The following is a 14,457-nucleotide window of genomic DNA, read 5'->3' on the forward strand; positions in this document are numbered from 1 at the left end:
TGTGGCGACCCTGAACACGAAACGAAAGCAGCCGAATGGACGACAACAACAACAACATTAGTTTTGATTGTTGTTTTGATTTTCTACTGCCACCATTATATGTCCAATTGCTAATATAGTCAATAACTGCTCATTTTTCAGTTATCAAAACTAACTTTTAGGTTAGCTGTACCCATCACTGGTAGTTTTCATGATAAATGGTTCTATTTCAGTGATTTGTGCTATTTATAAACAGTTTGTAAAAGTTTGGGTACCCCTGGTGAGTTCCATGATTTTGCTTTATAAATCATTGGTTGTTTGGATAAGCAGTTTCAGTTAAATATATATCATATAGCAGACAAACTGATATTTGAGAAGTGAAATGAAGTTTATATTTACAGAAAGTGTGCATTAATTCTTTAAACAAAATTAGGCAGGTGCATAAATTTGGGCACCCCAACAGAAAAAAATAAATCAATATTTAGTAGATCCTCCTTTTGCAGAAATAACAGCCTCTAAACAGTTCCTCTAGCTGCCAATGAGAGTCTGAATTCTGGCTGAAGGCATTTTGGACAATTCTTCCATACAAAACATCTCAGGTTTGTTGGTTTCTGAGCTTGCTTAAAATCACACCACAGATTTTCAATACTATTCAGGTCTGGGGACTGAGATGGCCATTCCAGAATGTTGTTCTTGTTCCTCTGCATGAATGCCTTAGTAGATTTTGAACAGTGTTTAGGGTCATTGTCTTTTTGAAAGATCCAGCCCTGGCTCAACATCAACTTTGTCACTGATTCATGAACACTGTTCTCAAGAATCTGCTGATATTGACTGGAATCCATGTGACCCTCAACTTTAACAAGATTCCCAGTACCTGCACTGGCCACACAGCCCCACAACATGATGGAACCAACTCCCAATTTTACTGTAGGTACCAAGCGTTTTTCTTGGAATATAGTGTTTGTTTTCAGCCATGCATACTGCCCCTTATTACTGTATGTCCAAATAACTCAATTTTAGTTTCTTCAATCCACAGCACCTTATTCCAAAATGAAGCTGGCTTGCCAAATGTGCTGTAGCATACCTCAAGCGACTGTTTGCAGTGTGTATGCAGAAAAGGCTTCCTCTGTCCTGTGAGACTTCAACACAGTGGCGCTTTTGCTCCGCCATCAGCTTCATGCCCAAGCCATCGGCACGAATTTCGCTGCAACTCTTTTCATAGCAAAATCTTCTGTCACAGTGGAATGTGCCGAAAAAGTGCTGATGTCCACCTCTTCCGCAATTTCTCGGATAGTCACATGACGGCCCCACATTACCACAGAGTTCACTTTGGAATGATCTGGTCATTTCAGCATGTTGATGGCCAAACAGAGCGCGGCTCGCTCTCCACTGTTGTGCAGATGTCTTTAAGCCGGTTGTACCGCTCCTTAATCTGTGTGATGCCCATAGCATCGTCACCGAAAGCCATCTGAAAAATCCGAATGGTTTCCACCTGGCTCTCGCCCAGTTCCTGGCAAAATTTGATGCAGTCGCGCTGCTCCAGTTATTCCGCCATTTTCCTTGCAAAGAAAAAACGACGAGAGACTGCACCCATCCTCACACAAAAGCTGCTTACCAGCAAATGACGCAATCGACAGCCGTGAAAAAATTCACACATGCGCACGAAGGTTCAAGGTTGGCTCATGCAAGCACACGTGATTCAAATCCATCAGGTTTTTGAAAAAATAAAAAAGGTCCGATACTTTTCTAACAGACCTTATATACACACACATATATACATATATATATGTACATACATACATACATACATACACACAGTGACTTACAAAAGTATTCAGCCCCTTGGTATTTCATGCATTTTAATTTGTTTGGTATTTCAAATACAAAAAGTAAATCAGGCTTCTCAATATAAAAATTTCTAAAATTATCTTCCTTAAGCCGCGTTCACACCGGGCGCGACACGAGCGACAGCAGCGACAGGTTGCCATGTAGTCCTTATGGAAGGAGACATTGTTGCGCCAAGCCACCCAGCACGTCGCGATGGACGCAAATGAAGCGACGCGAGTGAAGCGATTTTGAGCGACTGGCACATTTGTGGCGCGATATTGCACTGCGTCACGCCGCGTTGCCCTCCTCCCCAAGTTGAAAAATCTGAACTTTTTCGTCTTGTTGCGCCGCGATGACCAATCAGGGACTGGATATGTAGTGACGTGGAGATGTCTGGAGTTTGACTGAGTTGGATGTGAACATGTCCTGTCTCTGCTAGCCGGCCTGTGAGCAGGACTTACGTCCTTTTTGTCCTTTATTTCAAAATTATGACAGAGTTTGGGGGAAGAGGGAGCAGCAGTCCCGCAGCAGGAGGAGCAGCGTTTTTTTTCCCTCAGGTGCGCGCGCGAGCGAATAGTCTGTGAAGATTATTTTATTTATTAACTACACAGATGTATAATAAAGCAAATGGTGACTGGTTTCTAAACACAATTATGACAGAGTTTTTGGGGGAAGAGCGAGGAGCAGCACCACAGCAGGGGCAGCAGAGTTTTTTTTTTTTAGTAATTGTTTACTTGTGCGCGCGTGAATGGGACAGGAAGTCCTCAAACTGGGTCCTGCAGAGGCAGAAGGACCGCTGAAAACGGCCGTGTCAGAGTTGTTCAGAGTTGGACCTGAAAAGAACAACTGTTTACACACAGAAATGATCACGCAAGAGACTCTGAATTTCTTTGTCCTGTACAGGAGAGGACCAACGAGAAGCTCCTTCAGAAAGAACTGTCGTCTGTCCTAAAGGTCCCGCCCATTTGCCTCTGCTTTTTATTGAATATCGTTACATACAGCATATAGGAGTGACAATATCACAAAACAATGGAAAGACACAAAGTCTGGACTCACATTGATATGAAAACTGTTATGGCTTTTGAGCCCTCAGTCTCCGAAGCTTTCCATAACAATGTCCAGCCCTTGAACCGTGTTCCAGTTACAATGCTCTTCTTCAAGGCTGAACCATTAATCAAAAGTACACATCTGCGATTAACCAAACATGACCCTAGCCAACCAGTCTGACATTCTGGCAAAACAATCTGCACACTGAATGGTCAAAGATCATCTGCCCACTTTTCTCGTTTGACAGTCTTAATGATCACTTGAACCGTTCAGTGTATATGATTGCTTTTGACACTAAGTAATTATTTAAAGGAATAATGGTACATGAACCTTCACACATGCATATACGTATATATGAAAAATAGAGAACAGAATCAAAGACATGATTACAGAGTACATCAAAGTGAAGACATTAATATTTGATAATACATATATTGACAATATAGAGAAAAACCCTGTCAGGCCATCATCCAGACGCAGCTCCTGCAGCAAATAATGATACTCCCCGAATTGGGAACATCTCATGACGTTTGTTAGCTTTCCATAACAACTCGCTCCATGTGATCAAGGTCCGTCATGTTAACTTGACTGACAACTGGAGCCGGCGAGCGGAATGGAAGCTCCTCCTATTTCATGATGCACTGAGGTGAATTTTCGCAGCGAAAGCAGAGCGACTCACTGGGCGATGGTGGCGCGAAATTTGTGGCGTCTGGTCGCGCCTGGTGTGAACGCAGCATTAGCCTCAAACTGAAAGCAAATCTCTACAACTTGATGTAAATTAATTAAAAATATAAAAGCCAAGATGATGGATTGCATAAGTAATCAGCCTCTTTGGTATAATACCTGTAAATAATCAGTTTAATTGCCAGTATTCTTCAGACAAGTCAGGGGATGGATACATGAACATTTCCAAGTCACTGAATATGTCTTGAACTTTATTTACATCAGTTATGAAGAAATACAAACAGTATGGCACTCTATGTTAAATCTGTGTGGAGTAGACAGTTCTCAAAAACTGAGTGACCATGCAAGAAGGAGAAGAGTGAGGAAAGCCACCAACACACCCAGACAACCCAGAAGTTTTAGGTTGAAGTGGCACAGAGGAGGGCTTTATTGATTTTGATTTTATTGATGTCTTGGTGAAAGAAAATCCTCCTCTATACTATTTCATCATGAAGCTGTACAACTGGGGATACAAAATGCAAAACATACACTATGCACAATTTCTCCAATCACAGCCAGATAAGCCTAAAACTTTTTCTACTTTATTTTCATCAGTCTACGAGGTCTGTCCAAAAAGTATCGTACCTTTTTATTTTTTGCAAAAACCATATGGATTTGAATCACGTGTGATTGCATCAGCCAAGCTTGAATCTTCGTGCACATGCGTGAGTTTTTTCACGCCTGTCGGTTGTGTCATTCGCCTGTGAGCAGGCTTTGAGTGAGCACTGGTCCACCTCTCACGTCGGATTTTTATTGCAAATAAATGCCTGAACGATTTGGAGCTTTGCTGCATCAAATTTTTCCAGAAACTGTGAGAGACCTCCAGGTGGACACCATTCGGAAAATTTAGATGGCTTTCAGCGATGATTGTATGGGGATTACACAGATTAAGGAGTGCTCCAGCCGGTCTAAAGACCGCCCTCAGCGTCTGAGAGCACGGCGCGCTCCGAGCAACAGACTCAAACCCCGCTGAAACAACCAGATCATTTCCAACGTGAAGGCTTTGTTGATCCGGGATGTCGTCTAACTTTCACAAAAAAGGCAGAAGGCATGGACATCAGTACTTTTTCGGCACATTCTACTGTTACAGGAGTTTTTTTTTCATGGAAAGAGAAGCGGAGGATTGCGCCACCATGCCGCTCATGGCGCGGGACAAAACCACCTCCGTGTTGGTCTCACAGGACGGCTTTCAGGTGGCTCAGACGGCTTCTGGTTGCTTTTCAGTCATGTGAGTATCCGAGAAATTGTGCATGAGCTGGACATGCCCCAACATGTCCCGTGAGGCTTCATCACGGCGTTGCTTTGCGCCATGCGGCTCTGCCACGACATGCGGAGTTCCTCCGCTTCTCTTTCCATAACAAAAACTCCTGTAACAGTGGAATGTGCCGTTCATTTCTAAACTGGACGCTGTCTTGATCCGGTATGTTGTCTGACTAGCACAGGAATTGCGGAAGACGTGGACATCAGCACTTTTTCGGCACATTGCCGCATGGCGCAAAGCACCGCCGTGATGAAGCCTCACAGGACATGTTGAGGCATGTCCAGCTCATGCACAATTTCTCGGATACTCACACAACTGAAAAGCAAACGGAAGCCGCCTGAAAGCCACCTGAAAGCCGTCCTGTGAGACCAACATGGAGGTGGTTTTGTCCCGCGCCATGAGCGGCATGGTGGCGCAATCCTCCGCTTCTCTTTCCATGAAAAAAACTCCTGTAACAGTAGAATGTGCCAAAAAAGTGCTGATGTGCATGCCTTATGCCTTTTTTGTGAAAGTTAGACGACGTCCCGGATCAACAAAGCCTTCACGTTGGAAATGATCTGTTTGTTTGAGCGGGGTTTGAGCTTGTCGATCGGCGCTCGGAGCGCACCGCGCTCTCAGACGCTGTGGGCGGTCTTTAAACCGGCTGGAGCACTCCTTAATCTGTGTAATCCCCATAAAATCGTCGCTGAAAGCCATCTAAATTTTCCGAATGGTGTCCAGCTGGAGGTCTCTCACAGTTTCTGGAAAAATTTGAGGCAGCAAAGCTCCAAATCGTTCAGATTTATTAGCAATAAAAATCCGACGAGAGGGGTGGACCACTGCTCACTGGCGAATGACGCAACCGACAGGCGTGAAAAAACTCACGCATGCGCACAAAGGTTCAAGCTTGGTTGATGCAATCACACGTGATTCAAATCCATATGGTTTTTGCAAACAATAAAAAGGTCAGATACTTTTTGGATTGACCTCGTACGTAGCTGTTTGTTACGAGTGCCGTATACTTTGAGACCGGTCACGGAAGTGCACAACGTAATCCCGGTGTATTATCAGATGGTCACTAAAACCCTAAACCTCACATTGATGTGTGGTGAAACAGGTTTTTGTTTATTCTTATTATTCTATTCTTATTCTTTTTATTATTATTCTGGCAGTTTTTGGGGGTTCTCTGCCTGTTCCATAGAGGAACAGGTCTGTCTACCTTGTGGGATCAGCTCTGATTTGATAAGTTCTGCCTTATAACCCAATTGACTCTCGGTCAAACAGATCACAGGCACCTGGGTGACGAATTTGTCTGTGTTTAGACATTATTTGTTCCATTTTGTAATGCTGATTTGTCAATGGCTGATGACGACGTCTATGAGATCAAAACATGAAATCATTAAAACTGCTTGGAGTTATTAGTACAGTGTGTAGCTCTTTTATGTGATATTTGAACAGAACAATGACATGGATATACTATTTACATAGATGGGGCTGTGAACCTGAAGTAAAAAGATACAGTACATCATGAAATTAAAAACATGAACCTGGACTTGGAAATTAACCACACACACACACACCGCAATTATCTTACCTGTTTCCTCTCACCATCCTTATCGTCAACATACGAGAGAACAAAATCAATCCTTCGCACTCCATCTCGGAAGAACACAGAGTCTTTACTCTGCTGCTGTTTGTCAACCTATAATAAGACAGAACAGGGATCATAATATTTTAACCGAACACATCAGTATATCACGTCATTGATAAAATGTCTGAAATAACAAAAGGATTATTTTTCATTCCAGTACAAACTACAGTAGGCTGAAAGAGTTAGTCAATCAGCTGATAGAAAGTAATCATTACCCATGCTCAACTATAAAATTGAAATCTTTTAACAGTTTGTCAAAGTTCAGTCCTAATTTGATATCCGCACCAAAGAGCTGCTTGATTTTTTGCAGGATATCTCAAAAATGTGGACAGATACAGCGCTGCACTTTCTCCACATTTTTTATTGTTACAGCCTTATTCCAAAAATCGATTAAATTAGTTTTTTCCTCCAAAATTCTACGCACAGTACTGGAAAATGTGTTTTTGTTGTTTTGTTTTTTTAGATTTTTGCGAAGTTATAACAAACTAAATAAATACTAAGAAATCATATGTACATAAGTATTCACAACCTTTGCCATGAAGCTTAAAATTGAGCTCAGGTGCATCCTGTTTCCACTGATCATCCTTGAGATGTTTCTACAGCTTAATTGGAGTCCCTGGATGGCCGTCTGAGCAGGAAGAATTGACAATGTGTATTTATGGAAAAACCACAACCATATTGACAGGTGGGAAATTTTCTTTACATTTTTCAGTGTTTAAGGTCATATTATCCTCAGAAAATGACTTTGGGTGCTCCTTTGGGTGGAAAAAACAGGCATTTGTTAATGCGTGCGGATCGGCTGTTTTTAGCGAGGAAACACACAGATTGAAAAAGAAAAAGAAGAAAAAGCAAGAAGAAAAAAGCATAAAAATGTCTTTGTAGTGCAGTTGTTGCCATGCTTTGAGAGACAACAACTATTCTTTCAACTTGGAGCTGCCCTGCACAAAACAGATGAAAAGCTCGCAGCATGAAACACTTTGTGGGTGAAGTGGGCAGATCAGTCGAACTGTGACCTCTGCCTGCCCATGGGCTGTTGCGATCGACCCACAATACAAAAATAATAGTAATGCACAGTGACTTGGAGAAGTAACTTTAATCTGATTACTGATTTGAAAAGATTAATGCGTTAGATTACTTGTTACTGAAAAAAGCGGTCAGATTAGAGTAATGCGTTACCGGCATCACTGATCTTGTACAACTTACAGATGGTGGTGCTAACAAAAAGACAGGCAAAACTGGAGGTGGCAGAGCTGAAAATGCTGCAATTTTCTTTGAGAGTGATGATGATGGACAGTATTAGGAGTGAACATATCACAGGGAAGGCTAAGGAAGGACAGTTTGGAGACAAAGTCAGAGAGGCGAGACAGATGGTTTTGACAGGTGCAGAGGAAGGACCCAGAGTACATAGTGAGAAGGACATTGAGGATGGAGGCAGGAGGAGAAGAGGGAGGCCAAAGAGGAGGTTTATGGATGTGCTGAGTGGGGACATGCAGGTGGTTGATGTGACAGAAAAAGATACAGAGGACATGGTGAGTTAGAAATGGCTGATCTGCTGTGGCGACCCCTAATGGCAGCAGTCAGAAGACAACGCTGAAGAAAATGAAGACTATAATGTAGATGCTCCTTGGTTTTGGTCCTGTTGTAGTCACAAATATCGTGCCAATGGGAAACGATGTGCTAGAACTAAAAAGGTATCACACAGTTTTTAGTTCTTTTTTTTTTTGTCAGAATGAGAAAACGCCAAGAAAGTTAATGCAGGAGAGTGGAAAAACCAGCAGTCTGTATCACTGGAGGACACACAGAGACATATTCAGACTTTGTGGAAATTTTCCCTTCATTTATTACTAATATAATAAGTTATTAGAAACAAATCTTTTTTACACACCATCTAGGATCTTTCAAAGGAAAAGCCAGATAGGTATGTTGAGAACTATGAAATCATAGGTATTATTATCCATATGACATTTGTGTCAACCATCTAGCTGTATTGTCTTTTCTTTGCCTGTGCACATCTAGACTGTTGGTAGAAACCCTCTGCATTAGACATCAGTGACACGTGTTTTTAATGGTGGTCATGCAGTGATGGTCTCTGCAGCAGCTACAGGGTTGAAAGGAAACAAACTCCACAGGAATGCTGTCTGCTCTGTGTGCTGCTTCAACTGCTCAGACAGCTAAAAATAACCAAGTACAACGTCCTCCTGCCACTCCTGGCCACCGCTACAGCAGCTACCAGCACAGGACTGCAGAGAATGATCAAAAACTACAACCTCAGACTCACCAGCACTCTGCAAAAATTACCCCTACTGCACTGTAGTTTTATCCTGTCCTTCCACTCTGCAGGGGAAGGGAGGAGAAGAAGAGCACTTTACCTCCATGTCCCACAACCTTTATGGCTATGACGCATCAGTGAAAAGGCCGGCTGCTTGATGGAACAAAATGCCTTTCTCCAGGAAGTAGTCCAGCACTGAACACACACTGCTTATTTCACTGATCTCCCAGCTAAAGAAGGCTACATCCAGTTCATTCACCTCCTAGAAAGAGCCCTCACTCTCTCAGACATACAGGAAATAGACCGGGAGAGAGAGAAGGCAAGGAAAGACGGCTCCAGAGATGACATCAGCATATGGATTAGGATGACTGTGGCCAGCTATCTGACTAATGTAACGAAATTAAGGCAGAGTACATCTCAACAAGACACTTTGGGAAAAGAGACAAAAGCATGCAGCAACCCCTTTGCTCAAATTTCAGACTAGAAACCAGTCAAACAAAACAGCTGAATGACCATATGAAGAAATCTGGTATCATGATACACAACCTCAACAGTGATATCCAATCTTCAACTCAACAACAGGGACACTCATTATCTGAAACCAATCAATTAAACTGAAAAATCAGCCTACACGTATGAGCACAAAGTACAAAAGGTACTGACTCAATGAAATGCACAAGACATTTTTCAGACGTGCTACACAATTGATGTCAAAGGCAATTTATTACAAGCAGTCTTGCCACAATCAGTGAAGTTTTTAAATACCATTTCAATTTCAGAATAAGAACCCACTTTTTATAATGTTGATAGTATGTCAATCCTCAGTCTGTTTTTCCACATGTAGGCTCAAGTATATTTATTGCAGTCTGACGCAAGTTATGTCAGCACTGAATTATAAAGTATTGGAGTATAAATTACTCGAAAAATTCCATCTAGATCACAGTATGGGAATGCCTTGCCCCATGTTTTCCACCCCATCACAAGCAAGGATAAATAAACACAATGACAAGAAACTCAACATTGTCAAAACAAATTACAAGGATGCCAGAGAAGGATAACACACTATAATAAAAAGCACCTTTGGAACTTTATTTACACAGGAACGTTTGCAGAGTAAATAGACTGCAGTGGGGATACGTGCTCCCACTCCGAACAGTGTTAACCCTCTGGGGTCCGAGGGCATTTTTTGGACAGTTCACTCGCCTGACAAATGTTTTATTATTGCTGTTAACAGCTCTCCCTGCATCCCACAATCAAGTTTTATGTCTCTCTTTTTCAGGACAACCTGTGCTTTCATAATATATGCTTTTGTTTTGTTTTATAAGTGTAATAAAGGTTTACAATCAAAAATAAGGAAGGATAAAGTAAAATGGAAAATAATTTTACACACACATATATTCAAAACACACAGCAAACTATAATAAACAACTGTTTTGATGCTTTACAAAGGTAATCTGAGGTCTTATGTGAAAGACTGTACAACAAAAAGGTTCAAACAATAAACACAAATGCACATTTTGAACGATATATACAAAATGGTCTTTGCGTTTTTTTGTCTTCATGGTAAAAGCAACAGAGTTATTCAGTAACATTCACATGCAAACTCGTGGAGCAATCTTGATAGTTACACACTTTTTGTTTGAGCACGTGAGATTGTCATCAGAGGCTCTCTGTCTGCTTTCAGTGATCACTGTGCATAATGGCGCAGGGCGCATTTGGAGCCCAATAGTATGTACTCATTGGAGCACCCAGGGGGCTATTCAAACGGGCCAACGAGTAACATGATCTTTGGCTTTTAATGTGAGGTGAATCTGCCCTACGATTCGATTTTGGAAAACCATGTGATGGTGAACCAATTCCGATTGGACACTCACATTGCGCACGTCATCACACAGCTTCTATGCGGAGTACAAAGATGGCCGGTGGCTGGCTCGAAGGTCCGCGGAGTTAACTTTTCAGCAAAAAAAAAAAAAGTAAGTTTCTATCTCATATCCTTAAAAAGTTATTTATAATTTAGTAAAGCTTGGTCTTAGCTGTCGTATACGACGGCATCGGCCCCAGAGGGTTAAATCAGCTATCAGTGTGAAATTAGTAGTAGTAACTAATTTATATGATGAAATAGTTGGTGGGAATTTCATGCACCAGATCAATCAAAATATCCCATATATGTGTCTACCACTTGCTGGATAGTTAATGGACGAGGAAGAATTATGTAAACTTATGGCGTACAGTGTTTGCTCCACCCACCGGTGCCTGCCATTATGCCACCATCAGCTGCCAGTTTAAGCTAGCAACCAAGAAACATGATGACCATTATATGGGCAAATATTGTACAAAATACAAAACAAAGAGAGAAAATAAAACCATAATTAAAGAATGGACAGAACATCTGGCTGGGTATGGTGCCAATATTTTTCATTGTTACTGTAAATTATCCATTTTGATGTTGTTCCAGAGTCTGTATCAAAAGTAAGATGAGCTGAACAATGGTGCCTACTGGATGATTCATTAAAGCGCAGCCATGATTCATTCATTCATTTAGTACACCTGCTTACTCCAATTAAGGTTCACAGGTGGCTGGAGCCAATCCCAGCACTCTTGGGGAGAGAGGCAGGCTACACTCTGGACACAGGTTGCCAGTCTATCGCAGGTGTATCCATGATAAGTTCTTGTGACACAGAAGATGTCCGCCTAGTATAGAGCAAATTCCTGGTTCTCTTCCAACCACAATTCCAATGAAGTTGGGACATTGTGAAAAATGTAAATAAAAACAGAATACAATGACTTGCAAATCCTCTTCAACCTATATTCAATTGAATACGCCACAAATACAAGATATTTAATGTTCAAACTGATACATCTTATTGTTTTTGTGCAAATATTTGCTCATTTTGAAATGGATGTCTGCAACACATTTCAAAAAAGCTGGACAGTGGTATGTTTATCACTGTGTTACATCACCTTTCCTTCTAACAACATTCAATAACCTTTTGGGAACCGAGGACACTAATTGCTGAAGCTTTGTAGTTGGAATTCTTTCCCATTCTTGCTTGATGTACCACTTCAGTTTTTCAACAGTCCAGGGTCTCCGTTGTCGTATTTTGCGCTTCATAATGCGCCACACATTTTCAATGGGCAACAGGTCTGGACTGCAGGCAGGCCAGTCTAGTACCTGAACTCTTTTACAACGAAGCCACGCTGCTGTAACACGTGCAGAATGTGGCTTGGCATTGTCTTGCTGAAATAAGCAGGGATGTCCGTGAAAAAGACGTTTGCTTGGATGGCAGCATTTGTTGCTCCAAAACCTGGATGTACCTTTCAGAATTGTTGGTGCCATCACAGATGTGTAAGTTGCCCATGCCGTGGGCACTAACACACCCCCATACCGTCACAGATGCTGGCTTTTGAACTTTGCGTTGGTAACAATCTGGATGTTGTTTTTCCTCTTATCTGGAGAACACAACGTCCATGATTTTCAAAAACAATCTGAAACATGGACTCATCAGACCACAGCACACTTTTCCACTTTGCATCTGTCCATTTCAATTGAGCTCGGGCCTAGAGAATGGGGCGGCGTTTCTGGATGTTGTTGATGTATGGCTTTCGCTTTGCATGGCAGAGTTTTAACTTGCACTTGTAGATGTAGCGACGAACTGTGCTAACTGACAATGGTTTTCTGAAGTGTTCCTGAACTCACACGGTAAGATCCTTTACACAATGATGTCGGTTTTTAATGCAGTGCCGCCTGAGGGATCAAAGATCATCGGCATTCAGTATTGGCTTTCGGCCTTGCTGCTTACGTGTAGAAAGTTCTCCAGATTCTCTGATTCTTCTGATTATATTATGGTCTGTAGATGATGGAATCCCTAAATTCCTTGCAATTGAATGTTGAGAAACATTGTTCTTAACCTGGACTATTTTTTCATGCAGTTGTTCACCAAGTGGTGATCCTCCCCATCTTTGCTTGTGAATGGCTGAGACCTTTGGGGATGCTCCTTTTATACCCAATGATGACACTCACCTGTTTCCAATTAGGTGTTCTTTGAGCATTCATCAACTTTCCCAGTCTTTTGTTGCCCCGCCCCAATTTTTTGGAAACGTGTTGCAGGCATCCATTTCGAAATGAGCAAATATTTGCACAAAAGGTCAAACTGTTGAGAACGGGCTCCGGGAAATTTCTCATCCCAATGACTGTAAAGGTGCCCTGACACTTGCATGACTTTGATCTGTGCACTTGCACGCACATCGTTGTGACGATCCCACCCGCTGTGTTCCCAGCTGGACACTGTGCTTTGTTCCACTGGATGCCACGCATTGTTCGCTGTGTATATAAAATAATTGTTCATAGCGGATTAATCATTTTCTGTCAAGAGTTGGTTGTTGAAAACACCTCTAATTGCTTCCGAAATCACAGCGGATCGCTCCAGCTACAGCTTTTCTGTATCTGTCGCAAGCATGCGCTTAATGAGGTGGAGAATGCATGTGAAACAGTCTAAAAAGGTAATATTTGTCATGCTTATATTGTAATAGCTTGGTAAAACAATTGCATGTTCATTCCTTCTTGTGTGCAGCTGTAAAAGTATGTTTATCATAGATTTAACATCTCGTAATTGTTCAGACAAGCTGCACTCTGATGCGGTGCGCTGACGCAATCACTCGCACTCACACAGTGTTTTTGACTTGTTTGCGCCATGTTCACTTAAAGTTCACATCATTAATGCATGATGAAGATTTTGAACAATTCAAAAATTTCTTTGTGCACATGCACAAAGCCGTGCACAGTTTACGAGTTTGAGACGAGTTTACTCTCGTGCACGGCAGAGTCGTGCAGATCAAAGTTGTGCAAGTGTCAGGGCACCTTAACTTTGCATCAGTATACACACTAACTCAATATTGCAGTATTTCTCTGGGACTCTGTTCTACATCTTATTGTTGTCTATTCAACTATCCTGCTACTGCAAATACTTAGGCCAGATTTCCATACTACATTTTTGTTGCTTCGTGTATCAGTCATGTCTGTCACATTTTTGGTAAGACCAACACATATTTTTTGCAGTGTGTGGGGAATGTGTGTTAAAAGAGGAAAAAAAGAGAAATTTACAACTGACACTGAATGTATATGGAGTGTGTGTGCGCACACGTACTCAGAGATGATTTTTGGAGTAAAAGAGTGCAGCTGAGATTTTAAGCAGAAAAGAGTGTTGAGATCAGAGGAACCAGTCTGGAGCTGTTGCTCATCTCCACCTCCCTTCTGTATCTTCCTGGCAGCGTAGTTGATCAACTACACCTGTGGCTGCATCACACCTACGTCAATTAGCGGCGTCTTATTTAAGCCTGGGCTGAACTGGAGGACGCCGTCAGATCTTTCCATCCCTGAAAGTGGTAACCTGACCTCATGTGTTGTTCCAATCCTAAATCTTTTCTAGTATCTCCCTGGTGTATTTGCCTACTCAGTCACTTTAAATTTTGTCTTCTCTTTCACAGTCCGCAGCCGCCACCACCTGGCTGTGTACACCTGGAACCCGTCCACATGTGGCTCCACCTTCCTGGTCTCCACTCTGTCTGCACCATTTGCATATTTGCTCAGTAAATGGTTACTGTTGATTTTTCCCCACCATAACCTGCATCTGTCTCCAGTTCCTGGTTGCCACAACAGAGTGTCTATTATGTTACTGCATGTCATGTTAAATATTGTGTTGTGCCTTTTGTTCTGTCTCGTGA

The 14,457-nt window shown here is 42.0% G+C and overlaps 1 protein-coding gene across 3 annotated transcripts in view; it reads right to left on the reverse strand.

Moving 5' to 3' along the window:
* The window catches only part of LOC117515655 (anoctamin-5-like), a 72,781-nt gene that overhangs the window by 38,709 nt on the left and 19,615 nt on the right, over nucleotides 1–14,457 (reverse strand). For 2 of the 3 annotated variants that reach the window (XM_034176316.1, XM_034176315.1), the window contains one exon: nucleotides 6,411–6,518. In XM_034176316.1, the coding sequence (XP_034032207.1) occupies nucleotides 6,411–6,518 (108 nt within the window). Of the gene's footprint in view, nucleotides 1–6,410; nucleotides 6,519–8,836; nucleotides 9,016–14,457 lie in introns of those variants that run through there. The other variant, XM_034176317.1, reaches the window with a different exon arrangement.

The sequence above is a fragment of the Thalassophryne amazonica genome, chromosome 8 (assembly GCF_902500255.1).
Source record: "Thalassophryne amazonica chromosome 8, fThaAma1.1, whole genome shotgun sequence".
In the NCBI taxonomy this organism is placed as follows: domain Eukaryota; kingdom Metazoa; phylum Chordata; class Actinopteri; order Batrachoidiformes; family Batrachoididae; genus Thalassophryne; species Thalassophryne amazonica.